General features: G+C 48.9%; 1 protein-coding gene across 1 annotated transcript in view; it reads right to left on the reverse strand.

Annotated features, from left to right (window-relative positions):
- The window catches only part of LOC126530824 (uncharacterized), a 145,000-nt gene extending 125,325 nt beyond the window's left edge, over positions 1-19,675 (reverse strand). Inside the window, exon 1 of the mRNA XM_050178116.3 lies at positions 19,060-19,675. Within this exon, the coding sequence (XP_050034073.1) occupies positions 19,060-19,300 (241 nt within the window). The 5' untranslated portion in view covers positions 19,301-19,675. The remainder of the gene's footprint in view (positions 1-19,059) is intronic.
- Between the last annotated feature and the right edge of the window lie 709 nt (positions 19,676-20,384).

Here is a 20,384-nt window from a genome sequence, read left to right on the forward strand (position 1 = left end):
CATATCAGATGGGGAGGTAGCGCGGTTTTCGTGACGTCGCGTGACAGACAGGCGAAGGGGAGTGGTCCAAAAAAGTTTTCGACCGATAGCGGAGGCCTGATTGCAGAATTGGAATAGGAAAGTTTGGAATAGCTTTACGGTATAGCGCCCCTAGGTTTCCTTAATGTACATCCGATGCCCGTGTACCATGCATTGGGTGCTAAAAAACCCACGTGGTCAAAATCAACTTTACGTCTCCCACTACGGCGAGCCTTATAATCATATCGTGGTTTTGACACATGAAACCCCAGAATTTAATTTGTTTCTTTATCGTTCTCGTCTTTGTACGACGTCACATTCCATGCTTTCGTCTCTATGCTATCACCCAGGACAATGTCTGCGAACTGCCCGTACTGTAAGACTGCTACAGGTGCATCACTTCTCTCAGTTTCGAGGTATATTAGGAAGCAAAAGAAAAAGCCCTACTGCATGCTATCGTTCGCGATATTACCATGAACTTTGCGTGTTCTATAACTAGGATCGCTTTCGCTTTTACCGCCGCACTCCGACTGCACGAGCGACGGGACAATATAAGGGCAGCGTAGCCTCTCCTAATAAATACCGGCGCTTCCTTTCCTTGCATATATTTTTTATTCCGTGTCTAGACGTTACGTTGCAGACATCAATGGAGCTAACCAGATGGGAGGCCCCCTACAAGCACTCGTTTGAGTGCCCCGTACGCTCGCTATGGCTTCTCCGAAACAATTCAGCCCCGGGCGACTCTGAACGTGTTGGGCCGGACGTGAAACAAAAAATAATAATAATAAGACAAGAAAAAAAAAAAGAAGAAGAAACGCCGTCTGCGATACCAGCCCACACTGAGAGCCAGCTGCATCGACGCTCCCTATTCGCAATAAGAATTCTACAACCTTCGCGACGTAAGAACAACGGCGCTCTCGTGAACCTCATTATTTTTCTCTTTCTTTCTTTTTCTCCGCCGCCGCCTTTTTCCGTGCGTTATGTATACGCCTGGCCTTGCTTAGTTTCTTTATCCATACCCTCCCCCACGGTCCCCTTCTTAAAATGGCAGAGACGGATCGTGACTGCCACCGGTCTGTCGTGCCACTTTAATGCTTACGAGAAGTGAGGAAAAAAAATAAATAAAGGAAGCGTTCTTCCAAGAACTCTTTTCTCCGCGCTTTCCAAGCCGGCGACGCGGTCTCTTAAGGTGTACCGTTGTCAAAGCACTTTACTTACATTACCTGTATAGGAAAGATAAACCCAAACTGCCAGTGCGACTACAAAGGCCGCATGCACAACAGCTGCGCCCGTTTTGTCTCGCTTTGTGCCGTCATTCTTCCTGGTCTCGACGGCAGCCGCCGCAGACCTCCGCTCTCGCTTCCGACATGACAGAATGGTAATTAATCATCAGCTGCTCGGCGACTCTCGCTCTGGGCGCCGTGTGCAGCGTGCTTTTAGGCGCACTAGCTGTATAGCGCCGCACTGTGTGTGTGTGTGTGTGCGTGTGCGTGTGCGTGTGCGTGTGTGTGTGTGTGTGTGCGTGTGTGCGTGTGTGCGTGTGTGTGTGTGTGTGTGTGTGTGTGTGTGTGTGTGTGTGTGTGTGTGTGTGTGTGTGTGTGTGTGTGTGTGTGTGCGCTTGCATCTGTCTGTGCGGTAGGCATTATCGTTGCAGTCGATATTCTTTATTCGTCCATCATGCGTGTCAGAACGCCGCGTGCGCACTGTGATTGGATCCGCGCGCGGCAGCACACATGTGCGTGCAGGCAAGTTCAGCGATTCCCGCGGTCGGAAAGAATTATAATTCTTTCCTGATTTTACTGTTTATCACGGCGGGAAGTGCAGCGTCCGCATCAAGTGCTCAGGCACGGGAAGTCAACGCGGGTTAATCGAGCGACTGCCGGCTGAGAAGAGTGTCTAGACGTCCTGACTGCTAACATGGCCTAACAGCTTTAGAGCGCAGCTCTTAGCCCGTTCCCGTGTTGAGCGACCGCATGCCTCGACGTCCCTCGTAACCGAGCGAACGAGTAAAGCGAGGGATGAAAGAGCGGACGCGGAGCACAGCGGGTGATGAAAGGCGATAGCGAAGACAGCGCGAGGAGGAAGCGGCGGAGGAGGGTGCAGTGGAACCACGAGGCGTAAAGCGCACAGAGGGGTTACTGCGAAGTCGCGAGAATGAAAGCGTAGCGCCGCGAAAGACGGGCTCTGCGCAGACGATAGCTACGAGATGGCGCCAGAGAAGCGCGCGTCAGACATACGGAAACAAAGCGCTGCATGAGCGGAGGTCTGTCTGCAGCGGCTGCAGCTGTGAATCGCGCCCACGCGTCACCGACGCGCCGCCTCTCACGATCACCCGATTAGCGGGGCAGTCGCGCCACACTTTTGCTCGGTTTTCAACGTGCCGCATAAGAGAGATTGGCCGCGCCCGCCAATATATCGCGAAATGAAAACACGTACATGGTGTTTCAGAAAACACTTTCATTTTTTTTTTTTAATTGGCTGTGGCAGATAGCAGAAGTCTAATCCATGAGCTGGTCTACTCGAAGAGGCTGACATGCACAAAAAACTGAAATGCGTAATCGAAGAATTAACGAAAGTTCCCCAAATAAGTTGCTAACTAATGACATTATGGTACATATTACAATTTACAAATTCTAACGGGTGAGACTGCAATGCATGTGCACTTGAAGAGAATTCTGTGGATGACACAATTTACGAGATATAAGCCTTCAAGCTTGCGGTAAACATTGACTGTCGTTCCACTTTCTTAACCAAACGTCGCTTTGTGCATTGAAGCAATGCATTTCTCCGCAATGTTCGGGAATTAATATCTCGAAACTGCTGTCTTCCTGTGAATTTGTTCGAAGTGAATACGTCTTGCGAACTCCTCGGCTAGGATTTGTAAACTTAAATATGTGCCATAAGGTAATTCGTTAGAAAGTTAATTAGTAATTTTCTTGTTATTAGTCAGTTGTGCATTTCAAACTTTTGCGCGAGTAATGTCCACCTCTTCGTAAAGACAAGCTCATGGACTAGAATTATGCTATCTTCCACAGGCAAGGGAAAAAAGAAATCTGAAAGTGTTTGCTGAAACTCCCAGTATGGAGTTGCGCTCAAATGTCGCGTTATGGAGTGTCGTAATCATGGGTGATTTGTTTTTTTTCTTTCCTTCTCTGTTTATTTTGTTGCTTGCTTGATTACTTATTTACTTATTTGAATGCAAATAAATGAAATCTCCCTGCAACTCAACAAAACTTGTTGAATAAGATTTTACATAAAAATAGATAAAACACTCGCCCGACAAGCCCCTATTCCTGGCACAATGTCTCTCCCGGTGGCACAACAGATTTGCCTCAAACATACTTGGGGCTGCAACAATCGGAATGAACCTGCTGACCTGCTTTTACTCCACTTCGTATCCTTGGTACGGTCACGACTTTTACTGGCGAGGAGCGGCCCGAAACTGCTGATGTCATGTTAGGAGAATTCCTGCCCCACTGTCTGCACGAGCTGGCTCGAGCCTACGGTTGCCACGTAAGTAAACTGCCCATCGACGGTCCGGTTGTCCATTGAAAAACATTTAACGCGTACGCGATGTAACATTGCGCGATTTTAAATGCCTGCCCCCGCGGCGCCTGTTCCCTGTGCACGTGCTCGTGGGCGAGTTGATTATACATGTTTACAACGAAGGCGCCAAATTCCCTGTGGCAAAGCACTCGAGTGAGGTGACTAACCGACCGGTCAACCACGTGGTCCGTACTTTTATCGCGGGAGGCAAGTTAAGCTAGAGGACGCACCCGTCTCACCTACCGATTTGTCAAGGCTTGTTTAGCGCTTGATACGCGACACGCACGTGTGCGCCGTGGCAGTGTCCTTTATTCTTTCTTACTTTCTACAATAGAACAATGTCCACCGAACAATGGAAACTTGACCCAAGCAACCATGCGCTACTCAATACAGCACGGCGCTGCAGTTCCAGGGCGAAAGGGTGGCAGTTTGGTTCAGCTGGTCAGCCATAATGCGAAATGAAGTAGTGCACAAACGACACAGACATAACATGCATACGACGATAACACACCACGCCAAATTCCGTTTTCACCGCTTCATCATTGAGTGGCTGCATACAACGAACGGAAACCCTATTTCTTGCAAGCTTAGCGTTTTTGTACGCGTCTAGCTACTTGTGCTACGAATTCCAAAAAATCTAGCTGATAAAAAATAATAATAACTGAGAGAAGAGCCGCGTAACGTAAATATCGAGATCATGAACGCACTCTCGTTTATTTCGCCGCTGAAATAAACACCGCGGCTAAACCCAGTAACCATAAGACTGATAGCACCACAGTTCTGACCCTTTAGTTTGAAAGTCAAATATATGACTTGGAGCTCAAGTGATATAACTGATGCAGAGGGCACATGCTGTTCCAGAAACAGACACGTGGCGGGAGTATAGGCCGTTCACGAAAGCACGAATCTGTCGAACTCTCTCGCTGTGGACACATTCATCAATTTCAGCTTTTATGCAATTTGTGCAGCCGGCCACTTCCTCAATACTCGTCTCGACATGTCCTAATCTAATCATCCTCATCCTAAGACCAGTTCCGGACAAATGAACCTCCAATGGAACATGTCTAATAAGTCCTGTCTTGTGTGCTAGGCTAATACATTCCATACCCGTAAGCTTCTTAACCTCGTCGCTCTAAATAATGCTTTGTCTCTACAGACGGCGTTTTGATTTCCTTGGCACCCAGTTTGGGCCTATAAAAGAGCAACGCCTATCTGCTCTGCGCACTGCATTGCCTAAGTGCACGAACTATGTCTTCTTCTTTTTTCTTTTTTTTTGTTAGTCTTACCTAGAATATAACCAACCGCGTTTGTTCTTTCATCCATAGTGTCGTCCTCATAGTAATCACTAATAGTTTCGTTCGCAAGTGCTCTCTACTACTGGCCGTCTGCCTTCGATAACAACATGTCCCACATCGCGATTGGCTGGAATTTTCTCTTACGTACAAGTTTAGCGTAAGTACTAGATCTGAATGCCGGCCCAGGTCTCTAACTCAATAAACTGTGTTGAAACCGATCTGAGATCGCATAGAAACGTCGCGCACCTTAACGAATAACAGGAGCGGCCGCAACAGTATCCAGCTGAAAGATGTTCTAATCAGGACGAGCCTAGTATAAGAAATCCATAGCCTGGGCCACAACGACAGTGTACCGCTGCAGGTGAGGAAGAGAGGGAGCAACATATAGAGAAAGAGAAGCCTCCACGCTGCTCCCAAGTCGAGAGCCAATCGAGTCGTTCGTCCACCCAACCTAGCTTCTCGAACCATGCTCCTAGACCACCACCCTAACCCACCCGAACCTATATAACGCAAGGCCCGCCGCGCCCAGCACGCTCGGGCACGCGAGCTCACCCTACGACCGAGCGCAGCGCAGTCATGCCGTGCGCTTGCATCATAAGGAACTCCGTCCGAAACGCCACCAGCGAATGTCATTGCATGCAAACGCGAGCCTGAATAAAAAACGCAGTCGCAGAGCCACGAATCAAGCCCCGCCGCCGCGCGCAGACTGCTAACGACCGCACGCATGCACGTTAACCACGAGGCCATAATGACGGAAAATAATGCGAGACTCGGCCCCGTAGCTAGATAGTCGTCGTGAGACGCGAGGAGGGCAAGAGAGAGAACGAAGCAGCGTGACGTTCTGCGAGCTGCGCAGGGCGGAAGGAGTGTATAGCTAGGTCTCCCCATTCTATTTTTTTTTCTTCTTTATTCTCCCCTGATGGACGCGCACGTTACGACACTGCCGACCAAACACCATTATCGTCATTACTATCATTATTATTCTGACCGAGTAGAAGAAAGCGCGGCGGCTACGAAAGAAACGGCGGCCCCCGTGCAGCTGCATGCGGTAGGGAGTGCGCGCGTAACAGTATACGTTTATAAGTCGGCGCGCCATCAGCTTTCGCCGGCCGTTCGGAGAAAGGCAGCATGCCCGCTCGTCGCAGGAGATATGAGCGGCTGAGAATCGTGACCGAGCTCAGAGCCACGCCGTGCGAAAGCCTCGCCGTCCCCTTTTCCTTCGGTTCGTTCTTTTCTTTTTTTTTCTCTCTCTCTCTCTCGCCTTTTTTCTACTGTCCTCCTACAGCGCATTTCTTTTATGCATTGCTAATCTTTTTGTTGTTACTGCTGGTCTTGTTTCTAAGGGTACAGTCGATCGTTCTGTGCTCCCTCACGAGAGGGTGCGAGGAAAAACCCGGAAGCTCACAAAGTTGGCGGTGTACTTCACGCGGTCTCGAAGTGTGCACAATGTGTATATATATATGCTGTACGGTTTCCTGGTCTACCCTGCTGTTTATTGTATCCTCTTTATTTATGTTTCCCTGTCTCTTTTCTTTTCTTTTTCTTATTATCAGAGCGGTATTCAGGTCGTTGTCACCTTCAATATTACCATTTACAAATAAAAAAAAGAATGCACCAGTCTGCTTGGTTGTTTCAACGTTGTCGCACCGTGACATGGCAGTGCCTATGGTTCTGCTCGCATGGGACAGACTCTGATCCTGACTTGGCTCTTGAGCAGTCCTAAAAGGCAGACGACCCAACGTAAGACTGTGGTAAGGTGTGCCTCTTGGTGATGAGCAATTCGTTTTTAGCGGTAGACACCCGATACGCATATGCAATGATAGAGGTCAAATCAGAGCTTTCTCATGGCCAGAAATGTGTATAATACGTATACAACACACGTGGCGTGCGCATGCATGAGATGTTGAATTTACTGCAGTCCAGTGCTTTCGATCTTTTCGATGTCGCTAAGACAGAGGTGTCGAAGGCGCGCGCGCGCGCGCGCGCGCACGCACGCACGCACGCACGTACGCACGCACGCACGCACACACACACACACACACACACACATAAATCACGCTATCTCTTTAGAGTTGTTTTAATTATTATTTTAGTAGGATCGAAAACAAGCTGCGAAGACGCTGCGCGAAATGACACCGGCTGCATCAACACTGGAAAACAACGACAATTAATTTGAATAGAAAAAAAAAGGCCTAGAAAAATAAAGAAGATGCAGAACGCGCCCTTACACGCTCGCTCTCTCTCTCATTCAAATAACAATAACTAGCATTTACGCTTTTGAAATGTTCGAAGAAGCAAGCATAGGAAACACGGACGCAAGAGGAAAGGAAAGGACGACACAAACGCCTGCTATCAACTGAAAGGTGACCCTGCACTGGAAAAGAATAGGCAAGAACACGAGAAACTAAGTGCGCATGCTATGGCGAAGACAGCGCCAACCCGTCAACGTGGACCCAACCCGAGTTTGCGTTGGCCTTTTCATTTCTCCCGTGTACCTGTTTTCTACCCCAGCATATTGCAACCAATGAATCGTTGTCAGTTCACTTAGCTTACTCTCGATCGCATTTACCAGTATTCATTATTCCTTTGAACAGGCATCGACTCGCGACACAGAACGACCTCATAACGCATACCATCACAGCAAGCTGTCCGAAAACTCGCTTGCAAACAAGACGTTTCGGTCAGCGTCGTGGAAATAAAGCCATGGATTTAAGCGACCCTGCCTGAGTTATGTCGCGTTCCATTCCACCACTGTTTTTCGCTTCTGTTCGTCTTTTTCTTTCTTTTCTTTTCTATCTCTTTCTTCCTTTTGCGTTCCTTAGTCGCTAGAACTAATGATGAGTGGTATAGCCAGCCCTTTGGTGACCTGTTTTCCCAAGATCGCCACAACAAAACGCCCGGTCAATTAAAATGAAACACAATCACTCTGGTTTACCGTTTCGCTACGTGGCTGGCGCACAAGCAGTGGAGCAGTGGTGACAGGAAGTTCTGTAAGCCTCCGGTAAAGTGTGAAAACGCGAAACGCAGCCTATTCACCAGCTGCTATATGCCCTAAAGGCACGATTACAGGCAAACGCTCGACGAGGAAGTGCGACGAACAAAGCAGCAGCAAGCGCTACAACACATTGTGCGATTGCCCAGCATATATGCTGGGGCGACGGACGTTAGATAATTGCCCAGTCAACGTTGCCAGGCATCCACTCTCGGAGCACGCTGTTCTTGGCCCATGGCCTGACACTGCAACTGCATTGCGGACGAATAAAGCGCTGTTGAAGTTTCTGTATGACACACAACTATGTACAGGCGGCTCTAGCAGAGCTACCGTCTAATGTACATAAGCAGTCACCACTTCTCTTATGATCATCATCTATCCCAGTACTCTCACTCCGCTTCCCTCTTACCCAGTGCAGAGTAGCAGACTAGAGCGCACTAGCTCAGGTTCACGTCTGTCTTTCCTATCAATAAAATATGTCTCTATCGGTCATTCGCCACGAGAAGATTCAGAGCTATCCTACGTCGTATAACGATCGCGATGTGTTGTAAGGCTCATATTCGTCTCACACACGACAACTCCGCATAATAGAAAAACAGAAACAATACGACGCTCACAATTACCGCAGAAGAGCTATTCTCGGACCGTGCATCGAACGTCCGAGTCGACGTATATGTGATCTTGCACCCGGATACCTCACCTTTCTTCGGGTGTATCAACGCTTGTGCTCGCATAGGTAAAGCACGTACGTCACACAATCACGCTTTACTTTACTATGTTTTCCTTTATTTCTTAAAACAAACCGGGCCACTTAAATATTTTTTCCGCCTTATCGTACACGACCTCACTTCTATTGTGTCGCGAAGAATGGTTGTTTCACGTGGTTATATCAGGTTTGACGAGATAAGAGTTCTCCCACTTGGTGAGCGTCAGGAGGGTGCAAATATTCCCACAGGAGGTTTTCGACAGCGTCATTTTCCACTGTCCGCGCCGACGTTACATGTCCGGTAGTCTCTTTCGAAGCCGTTTCACCACGAAACAGAATACCGTGACTCTAACCACTAGGCCACAGACGCATGCCTGAAGAGGCTTGGCGCGTTAGCCACGTACATACATTCTTAAACAAAATTGCACCCTTTGGGTAGTATCTTGCCACACAACGATAATCGTCATCTGTCTTGTCCGCATTTCCTTCCTTTAACGCGGCGAGCCCGGTACTTCCCAGTCACGAACGGCTTGCGCGTTATCAGTGTGACACGGCATTCTCGACAGCAAAGTAACGAGCGCAGAGTTTTCAAGAAATAAATGCGGGCAAGACAGATGACGATTACTGTTGTGTGGCAAATGTACACCCTAAAAGGTGTAAACGTTCTTTAGATTAAAACGGTTGCACCCTTTGGGGTGTATATTTGTCCCACAACAGTAATCGTCATCTGCCTTGCTTGCGTTTCCTTTCTTGAAAACTCAGCGCTCGCTACTTTCCTGTCGAGAATGCTGTGTCACATGTGATAACGCGCAAGCCGTTCGTGCCTGGGAAGTATACCGGGCTCGCCGCGTTAAAGGAAGGAAATGAGGACAAGACAGATGACGATTATTGTTGTGTGGCAAAAGGGTGTAATTTTGCTTAAGAGTTAAACAACAATACACTCTCAGAAAAGTTTACACCCTCTGGGGCCTATCTTGTCCCCAAACAACAATCGTCATCTGCCTTGCTTGCGTTTCCTCTCTTGAAAACTCGGCGCTCGCTACTTTCCTGTCGAGAATACTGAGTCAAGCTGAAGGAAGTACCGGGCTCGCAGAGTTAAAGAAAATGCGGGCAAGACCGATGACGATTATTGTTTGGGGACAAAATACAACCCATAGGGTGTAAACTTTTTTTAGAGTGCATACTTACAAAAAGTGAGCTTTTTATATAAGCTCAGTATTGAATGAAACAAGTTTTATCACTTAGAAACAAACACACTGTGGTACACGGGTGGTAGTGCGTTTTTGTTGTTGTTATTATTGTTCTTATTGGCAACCCTTCGCAACGAGCCTTACGGGAATGCTCGCGCCAGCGAGTGCTGTTAGCGCGCGGCAAAACATGGGCGGAACAAGCATTGACGGAACGCGCGGAGTGTGACAACTTTTCTTCGCCGTACTTGCGTAGGTTCCACAGCGTTGACTGCTACGTGTGGAACGGAGATGAAGATGGAAGTTATAGGAACGCGTTCGCCGCCGAAATTCACTAAGCGCCTGTCATCGTACTGTGGCGCTGAAGCGCATTTCTATATGGCCGAGCACGTCGTATGTGTTGAGTGAACGTGTTTTAACGCGGTATAAAAAGTTCCGCTTGCTCCGCAAGGTCCACTATGTGGTGGCTGATGAAAGCGCATGCGTCACTGAAGCCTGCAACGTGTCTCTCGTACGCCGTGACGCGGAATTTTCGCCTAGCTGTCTCGTGAAAGCTTCGTGCAGACCAATTACAACAGTGCATGGGATTTACATATACGAGTGCTTGTATATATATATATATAGTACACATGGCGGCTGTCTCCTCCAGGCCACCGTCAGCTGCACTTGGCTCCTCGAAGGGGCCAGCTCCGAAATGCTCCAAAGAGCCAGCTCCGATATGACACTTTGCAATGTGGCGAACGCGGTTTAAAACACGGATGTGCCACCACCAAGAGGTGCGACGCGATGCTAATGCATTGCCCTTACCGCTAAATCACCACTCATATATATATATATATATATATATATATATATATATTTCACTCTGTGTACAATATGAAAGCGTAGTTTCCCCGTCAAAATAATATCCAGAAATAAAAATCAAATAATGTAGAAGGACATTTGGAGAAAGGTTGTTTGTACTATTTCTTTCCATTGTTATTTTTATCTTCTTGCGATTCCCCGCCCTAAGCATATAGCACAGCCAATCAGGCGCTTTCCTGGTTAACGTCCCTGCCTTCTTCATTTCTTTTACTACGTCACATCCACTAGAATACGCCGTCACCGACGTTACCTCAACTTGAAGCAGGACGACGCTGACACGCTAAAACAATTTCCTCGCATTCCACCTTGGTCGTGCCAAAAGTAACATTCTACAAGAGGTCGAACGTTCGAAGCCTACGTAAAATTCGTAAAGCAGCTTATTATCTACGAGCGATTCGTAAGTACACGCCTCGTACTAACGTAGCAGTCAATACTAGCAGTGGTAAGTGATTGTATATTGTCCGAAAAGAGAGTAAAAACGACTTGCACGCAGAACTGTAATCGCTTAGTAAAACGTAGTTTCATTCGACCAACTCGTGCAAATGAAGCCTTAGAAAATCCGTGCGTGCGTCACGAATATGCAACAGACGTAGCAGTGCTCACTGCCGACCTAAGCAACTTGTAGTATTTTTCTAGTATGAGCTTAAGTAAGTCGTGAACAGTGATTATTTAACCAAGTTTTAAAGTGTTGCTTTAAACTATATATATTCAATGGAGAAGTCGTAGTGCTTATTGAGATGTGTTCCAAATAACTTGATTTTCGTGATGATAGCTGCTGTGGTATTAATTTTTCCCGCCAGCAGAAAGGAAGCTGCGCGAGATTTAAAGTCATGAGCCATTCCATTGTGCGAAGGTGAATGACCAGTGAGAAGCTGTGCGGCACACGACACAGAGCTGACACAGAATTTTGAACAAACGTACGAACGCATTTTACTGCCTCGACCGGAGGTCATGGCGACAAAAGGCACACACACGCATTTATTTTTATACATCCACGTTCATTCGTGCTAAATACATTCGTTATATGCATACGTGTTTTCATGTTGCGCGATATATTGGGGCAATGAATTTGAGACCGAAAACACCACAGCGACTGGCAGTGGGTCAGTGCCGTCTGCGCCTTCGCGGAGCGAGGGGCATTATGGGAACGCTGGTATGATGAGCGGCTGTACGTGTCTAGCAGCTGTGGAAGACGACGACGACGAACGCGCGAGCAGAGGCACGAGCGATTGGTGATGATGATAGTTTTGGCTCACACAGATTTGTTGACGGACACGAGAAATGCTCGGAACTCTAACCATAAACAACTTCGCTGTAAAAAAAAAAAAAAGAAAAATGCCACGTGACTATGCGCTTGGGCGCGGCGACATTAGTGACCATAAACATGTTACCAACGACTGATCGATGCTGCACGCAAATCTGCGTTCTCTGTCCCCATGGCTCCATTTGCCTCCGTTGCTTCAACAGATATCACGGACAAAGTGCAAGACCATTAATGCAAGATGGAAATGAATGATTGGAGAAGTGGGCTTGCATATGCGAATTAAATTTAATAAAAATAGGTATTTGCCAAATATTTACAGTAGCGACTTAGCCAAACATTCATATCCTAACTAGCGCATTTGTTTCGCCACCGATTACCAGCGTTGCGCGGTTTCACACGCCGTCACTGATGGCATGGAACAAAATGCGAGTGTAAGCGAAGCTGTCAGACTATATCGAACTGACGGCGACTAAGTACTGACGAACGAAAGGATTCGCAAATTCAGGCCCGCTTGCTGCTCATCCTTCGCAAGATTCAAATCGCATAGCCCCCGCTCGTATATAACGCCTCTTCACCGAGTGAGATGGATTCCCTGATAGCTGCGCTAATCTCGTGGGTCGGTAGCGAGATTCTTTTTCCAAGAATATAATTTGACTTTTGAGAAAGCAATGGAGGGGAAAGTGCACCGCAGGAGAATGTAGTCAGAAGGACAAATCCCAGCTGCGCTAAATGCCAACAGTACAGCTACTATACTGCGGCCGCTTCGGCTCAGAGTCACCGCGAGGAGCACCCCAAAGTCAACAACGAAGGCTTTTAAACTGAAGTTCCTGATTGCTCGGCGCAAAGTACGAGAACACAGAGGAAGAAACGAACAGTAAATGCTTTCTTTTTTTCTCGTTTAGCACTCCTTCCACAGGAGCACTGAAACATTACCGGTTCGACCAATATTTCGTGATACTGAACAGCGTAGCATCAATAAATGTAGCTTGTGTGGATACGGCGAGAGAAATTCTGGCATAAATACAACGACTAATATAAAAGCTGGGGCAGTACCTCTTCTCTAGCAGACTACGAGTTCTTTGCTAACTCAAAGTGTACAACTTTGCAACGCAGCACGTAACGCGCAGAGCACACAACTGGTTTGATAATGAGTGCCAAGTTAAGCAAATCGCACTCAAGAACTACTAAGAACTAAGTACCAGTGTGTTGAAATTCGGAAACTTGCACGCATATGATGGGGTCAGCTGGCGCAAGACAGGGGTAATTTGAAATCGCTTGGGGAGAGGCCTTTGTCCTGTAGTGGACATTAAGTGGAACGACGACGACGACGACGATGATGATGATGATGATGATGATGATGATGATGATGATGATGATGATGCACCCGACGAGTGCTTCAACTGCCAAGCTTGTCGGCGCTGTTGCTCCAAGGATGGAGGAAGTCCCAAGCTCGCTGAATTGTACCGCCAAGGTGTGACCCTGATTGCAGGTTCGGCTGACCTATACCTTCAAGGTGGGAAAGTGTTCTTGCGTTACGTCCACTACTTTTCAGGCCACAAGAGCACACTAACTCTCGGAGTTGGAGGCTTCCGGGTGCACGTAGTGTAGAGGACCCAAGCCAAATGAACGCTTTGTAACTTGTTTTGTTGCTGCCAGACGACCGCGCAAACATTTACTACCTTACACATGATGATAGTAACAAAACCAGAGCTACCGAGCACAACAATAAGAAGAATCGCCGCTCCCTGCTTTAACTATCTGATCCTGGACATAACGTTGCATGCAGAAAAACTCGTAGTAAGGAAACAGGCAGTGTCATGGCACCTTAAACAAATTAAGTGTAAGACAGCTGGTGCCTTCCGTCGCCACAACAGAGTAAAACAAATAAGTAAGGGGACAGGGGGGCAGTAAGAGTTGAAAGCAATATCATGCCGTGGGGTGCGCGAAAAAGTATATACAATTACATGTGGTAAACTTGAAATAATTGGAATTTATTGCGATTGCATTACTTGAATGCCGATCTCTGTATTTCACAAGTGATGTCCATGTCACGCAAATCAATCGTAATTCTGATATCTTAACAGCATCATTCTACATACGGGATAATTTCTCTTGCAACTGCCTGCTTTGCACCACGAATGTGTGTGTAAAAGTGGTGCTGCCGACGTCCCTGCTCAAACGTGTCAGAGGGGCTTTTGCCAACAGCCTCGAGATAAAGAGCAGCATTTACAGTGTCCTCTACAGTCCGCAATATATAAACGATTATTATTATTATTATTATTATTATTATTATTATTATTATTATTATTATTATTATTATTATTACCACCACCGCCACCACCAAGGCTCAATAAGGCGACGCCCCGAGACCCCAGATTTCGCCATGCAGGAAGTAGTGTAGAGGCCACTGTCGCCGCGGCATTCAAGATTTCAAACGCGAGGAAGACAACTTCGCGTTAGCGTCATCTAGATGAAGGTCACGCTAGCGCGTCACAAACAGGCATGCATGCCTGCGACTGCAAAGCATTAGCTGTGAAACCTTGGAAGAGCCAGGAAAAGAGAACCAGCTGGCGAAGGGAAAGCAGCAGCAGCAGCATCGTGGTCGCGGTAAACAAAACAGGAAAGTGTCGGGCGCGCACATGGTCGCCATCGTCCTGGTTTGAGAGAAAGCGCATGCGCACACGCACGTGTCTACGGCGATATGTTGAAAATACACTCGCTGACCTACAGCGTTTCTTTTCTTTTTTTCAATCGTGTCGCGGCTTCGCTGCTCTATAAGCAAAAAAGACAATCGTAGAATTCCATCGTCTCATGCTTGACAGTTCAAATGTTCTCGTCTCTTCCTGAGCCTCGATGCTCGGATCCAGCAAAAGGGACGTCTGCTCCGACACCAAAGAAACTTTTGTCGATTCCAACTGGTTGCTCCGTTAGATTTGCGCTTATTCTTTTTTCTTCGTGCTTTTCATATATTGCCTCCCGATTCACGTTCCTTTTTGCTTCTGTTTTTCTTTTCGGCACGTTAACGTTATCCTTCCCTTTTACACACTTTTTTTTTTTTTACTTCCCGGCTTGCTTTTCATTGGTCCTAAAATTTGAACAGTCACTGCCACTTCGAATAACCCGCCCGACTCTTGGTTGACGCCACATAGTGGCTACGCACCTATGACCCATACGATCACTTGGCACCCCGCCGTGATAACACAGTTGCTATGAAATATTACGCTGTTGAGCACGGTGTCGTGGGTTCCATTGTTGGGACGACGGTCGCATTTCTAAGGCGGCAAAACACAGACAAACTCATCAAATACATGGATACAGATGCGCGTTAAAAGAACTTCATGTGGTCAAAATTAATTCGGAGCCCTTCCCTACGGCGTCCCTCATAAACCCGATGCGCAGTTTTAGCTACGAATCGTTAGGCCACGTGATATAGTGAGTGAAGAAACTTTATTGCAGGTCCGGCGAGGACGCGAACTGGTCGCGCACCCGGCTAGTCCCACGTCGGGACCGGCAGGTCTAGCCCACCGGCCCGGTCGCGGGCACGCCGGACAGCCTGGATTTGCTTTTCTAGAGCGGGGCTACGCAGAAGCGAGTCCCACTCCTTGATGAACTTGGGGTATGTCGACCCGAACTCCCAGAACATGTGCGCTAGAGTGGAGGTCTGCCCGCAGGACAGGCAGGCGTCGTCTCGATACATGTCGAGGTAAGCCTCGTGGAGAACGGACAGAAACGGATATGTGCTGGTCTGTAGAAGTCTAAGCGAAACGGCTTGCGCCCTATTCAACTTGGGGTGAGGGGGTGGAAAGACCCTTCTAGACATGCAGAAAAATCTTAATAATCTCGTTATATATACGTGAAAAACTCGCAAGCAACAGCTACTGAAAGAAAGGACAGGAAAGATGACATATATGATTCGACACCACGACAGGGTGCCATTACTGTCTTACGCGTCGTAGTCTCTCGTGACGTTTCTTCCATGACGAAGCCGTTCCAACGAGTCCGACTAAACAGACAACGGCTGCCGTTGGACCGTGCAGCCCCACCAAGTCTAATGCAGCTGACTGGCTTTTCGCACGCAGTGCAGGATGAACCGCGATCTATTGTCGGCCTTTCGCGAGCGCACAAGGCACGGAGCATGCGATAAAAGTCTACCCTTCCCGGAATTCCACAGCGCGTCAGAAGCAACACGTGCCGTGGCTTGCGCAAGCAGCCGCTTCTCGATCTCCGATCTCAAAATGAAGCAATCCCTTAGTGAATGCCTATTTTCGTTGTTATTGTTGTTGTTGTTGTGGTAGCATTATCCTCGCGGCAGGGCGCCTCGACGTGCTTTGCGAAAGGCAACGCCCTCGAGGCCTTTCGTAAGACCGACAGACAAAAAGAATATAATAATCATAAAGGTATAGAGAATGAGTGTTTGACAACCGCCATGATGCAGCTATGTTTGCTGTACACAAGGTACACAAACAGCTCGAGGCACTCTCACGTCGCGAAGGGCGGAGAGACAAAGAAAGAAAGAAAGAAACAAAGAAAGAAGGAAAGGAAGAAAGAAAGAAAGGAAGAAAGAAAGAAAGAGCTCAGATCTTGCTGCATACGTTGAATAAACAAACGATGATTAGTACCTGTAAGACCTGTCCTCTACTTCGTTGCGGCAGTGAAAAAGACTAGCATGAGAGAGGAACGACAAAGTGGTGCGCTTCTTTCTTCCAACACCTTGTTTAAAAAAAAAATGAACTAAGGACTCAGCGCGCCTTACTTGTACAGCTTGTTAAACTTCGACGTCACACCACGACTGACACGATCGGTCTTCGGTCTGTTGAGGTTTGTCTGGCGCTCCTGAGCACAGGAGAACGAGTTCCTATACCTAACCGCAGGCCTTCTCTGAAACGAAGGTTCCCCAGGACATCAATGTGAGGCCCGATGACACATCTGTACTCCGTTCCATACATAGCAGTCAACACTGGATATAGTTCGAAGTCTTTTTATCGCAACTGTGCGCAACTGTATTTTTATATAGGCTCATTGTTGAATTATAACAAGCCTGAATGATTAGAAACAAACATACTGTTGTATACGGCTGCTAATGCGTTGTTTTAGATCATATCTATTTTTGTTGTTTATTTCGGGTTTTTATTTTTATTTGCAACCCGTCGCGAGGAGCCTCACGTGCATGCTCAAGCAAGCGAACGCTGCTAGCGCGCGGCGAAGCACAGACGGAATGCGTGGAGTGACAACTTTTCTTGACCGAACTTCTTGCGTAGCTTCCACAGCCTTGACTGCTATGTGTGGAACGGATTATAGTTACCCATGGAGCGGCTTCAATACTTACGTCAAACTCTGTGCACGTTTTTGGAGCAGAGTATGCTTCTATGCTTTGAAATCACTCAACTATTTACATTCCACCGAAAACAAAGATTTCTTCTTGGAGTTGGGGAGCGGTTAGCACTCTGTGCTACGTTTATTTGCGGCGACAGAAGGAAACAATAACAAGGAAAGATAAAAGAAGAACGGCCATGTTTCTGATCAAACCACGACACGTCACCGTTCAAATACAAACATATATGCGCTGTCGTGGCATGCTAAAGGTGCTTCGCACTTGGTTTAAGTGGTACACGAAATTTGCAGAAGCACGGGGTTTCCATATGCAGTATCGGGACCTGCGGTATTGTGAACAGCTGCGATATTGTGAATAAAATGAAGTTGGCAAGTCAAGCGGCCATAAACGACGCCTGACCGCGAACAGTTTTGTAGGAGCGGTGTTTATTTGTTGCCAGCACACCTCACCCTCTAAATATTATCATTCGTTATGTCACTGGCTGCAGAAAATAGCGCCTCTTCCTCTTCACAATCACACTCACTCTCCCTGCCTCGACTAGGTTACTGTGCCAAGAACAACGTCTGAGGAGAAAGACTGGAGCCGAAACACGATCGTTCATCAAGAAGCCGTGCCTACTAGGCACACAAAATAGGTCAGCGTACAATCACAGCTTCACTTATTCGAAATATGACGTAACTCAGCGTGTTTCAAGACAACGCGGCGCCGAAGCCCTTGCAGCTGGAGTTAGAACTGCTAGGATGGAGTCTGTACCGGAAATTGTCTGTAGTGTCGTAGGTAATTATTCGCAGATTTTAGCGAATTGTGCAACAAACTAGTTGCAGAAGAGTAGGACGACAGAAAAAAATAACAACAAATATGACTTAAAGTTCTTGCGTGATACTCGACCAAAGTTGTAGCGCGCGTTGCGCCATTAAGCACAACGACCTAAAAAAAAATCAACATCGCGCCGAATACGTTGACATGCCAGCACTGCACAGGAGAATAGCAGACGGACGCCAACATCACGCCTGGTTCGGCAGTCGTGGTGACATAATTAATTGTACGTCTGGACTGTCAAAATCGGCAGCCGGTTAAACAAGGTAAATTTTTCAGTGACCCGCTCCGCCTTAAGTTTATATATAAATCAGAGGCACTAAATGTATTTATTGAACCGAACGTCAAGTGCCAAGCGGCCAAATGTGAGAGCTGGAGCGCACAGCAACGTAGCGAGGGGTGGAGGCCGATACCGGAAATCGCCCCAACAGCGCACCGAGAGACAGCCGCGCCCGCGGTCGGTCAGAGCACTGCCACACAGAGCCAGAGCCCGCAAGGGCAGGAAAGAAGGAAAGGCAGAGGAGAAGGTGAAAACCGGAAGACTTCCGGCTGCACGCAGCAGCGAGCAACGCCGGTGGCGCCGCGAACACTCCGACGCCCCCTGCAAAGCGCGGGCGGCCCGGCTGGCGCCTTTGCAAATCAAAACATTGCCGCCTGGCTGACTTCGGCCAGCGTGCTATCGATCGGGCCAGAGACACCCCGAGCGACCGAGGCCGTTCCGTGTTGTGGTGTGTGCCCTCTCACTCGAGCTGCCTAACGTTTTCCACTACAGGCTGCCTTTGCTTTTCTTTAGCACCTTCTCCGCAACCTCTTTCCTTCCTTCTCTCTCCTTTTTTTTTCTTTCATTTCAATCTGACGCGCGCTCGCTCGGTGCGTACCCGAAGGGTTAACCCGGAAACCGCGCTTCTCTCACTGAGCACCCAATGCAGAAGAATTAAGAGCCAGGGCGGGAAACATGCCGCGCGCGCGTCGCTGCGGCTTTGCGTTCCGTAAAGCGGACCGGGTGGGCGTGGACGGTAACCGACAGTGCAGTACTCACCGGCGCTGTAGATCCTGCGAAACTTGAAGTACGTCGCCTTGAGGTTGTTAATCTTCGTCTTGCAGTCGATGGACGAGCGCTCGTATCCGTGCATGCGCAGCTTGTTGGCGATCATCTCCCAGATGACCGAGTGCCGGTAGGCAGAGTCGAACTTCTTCTGTGTCTCCGGGTCACTCCACAGCGTGATGAGCGCGTCGCTTTCGGCGACGCTGAAATTCTTGGACCGCCGCACCAGCTCCATATTGGATCGCCGCGGCGGCTCGGCGACGTCGCCCACAGTGAGCACCAGGGCGGCGCCGCAGTCGCTTGGCCTCGCCTCCACCGCCACCACCACCCCCCGACGACGTCGACGATAGTCACAGGCAAGATGCAGGAGCGTCGGCGGCCATTGGCGCACTCACACGCGCACACACACACGAGCAGCAAGAGAGACCGCGCGAGCGCCGCGCTCAAACGACGCCGCCACTGACGACAGCGCCCGGTGTTTGCTGCTGCTGCTGCCGCCGCCGCCGCTTCGCTCTTCGTACGCCGCACTCGCAGCAGGCGACGCTCTCCGCGTGGCTCTTCCTTTCACCCTGTCGCAGCTAGCAGCGCAGCGCCGACGGTTGCCGCCGCACGCAACAGCCCCGTTTAATTATCATTAGGAGCGGATGCAGTGCGCCTGCGCGCACGTTAACGACGTTCAAGGCAATGGTTGCCATGGTGACGCCGCTTCTCCCGCGCGCCCTCTGCCTCCCTCTGCTCCCTCAGTGCAGGCGGCACTTCGCCGCACTCTCCCTTTTCCCCTCGCTCTCTTTGGGGCCGGAGAAAGAGAAGGAAGCAGGGTTCCTCCTCGCTCTCTATTTATTACTATTATTATCGACCAGACGCGACTAGGCGATAAGGAGGAGGCCGCCCCTGCTGGCGTCCTGTGCGCGTCCGCCGCTACCAGCGGCCGTGCTGCGCTGCTCCTCGCACGCGCGGTCATGGCTGCAGCAGTCGGCGGCGAGCGAGGCCCTTTCAATCCGCTCTCGCGACTGCCGCTGGAATGATGGCTTTCTTCCACCCCCCTTCCCTCCATACCCGGCAGCCCGCCCGGCTGATGATCCTTCTTCACGGAAACCGCAGTGACACGCCGCTGGACTCGCCGCCGAGCTCCCTTGCTCCTGCCCTTCCCTCCTTCGCTTTTTTCCTTCTCCGTTCTTTCGGCCACCGCATGTGTTCAGAGCGCGAGGCTAGGGCCTGGCACTGAAAAAGAAAACGAAGCCTGCTGTCCGCCCCGCCCGCTTTTTCACCGTCGTCATCGTCTCCGCTGACGCCCATTCAGGCTGTGCCTGCTTATGCCT

Source organism: Dermacentor andersoni, chromosome 5 (genome assembly GCF_023375885.2).
Source record: "Dermacentor andersoni chromosome 5, qqDerAnde1_hic_scaffold, whole genome shotgun sequence".
Classification (NCBI taxonomy): Eukaryota; Metazoa; Arthropoda; class Arachnida; order Ixodida; family Ixodidae; genus Dermacentor; species Dermacentor andersoni.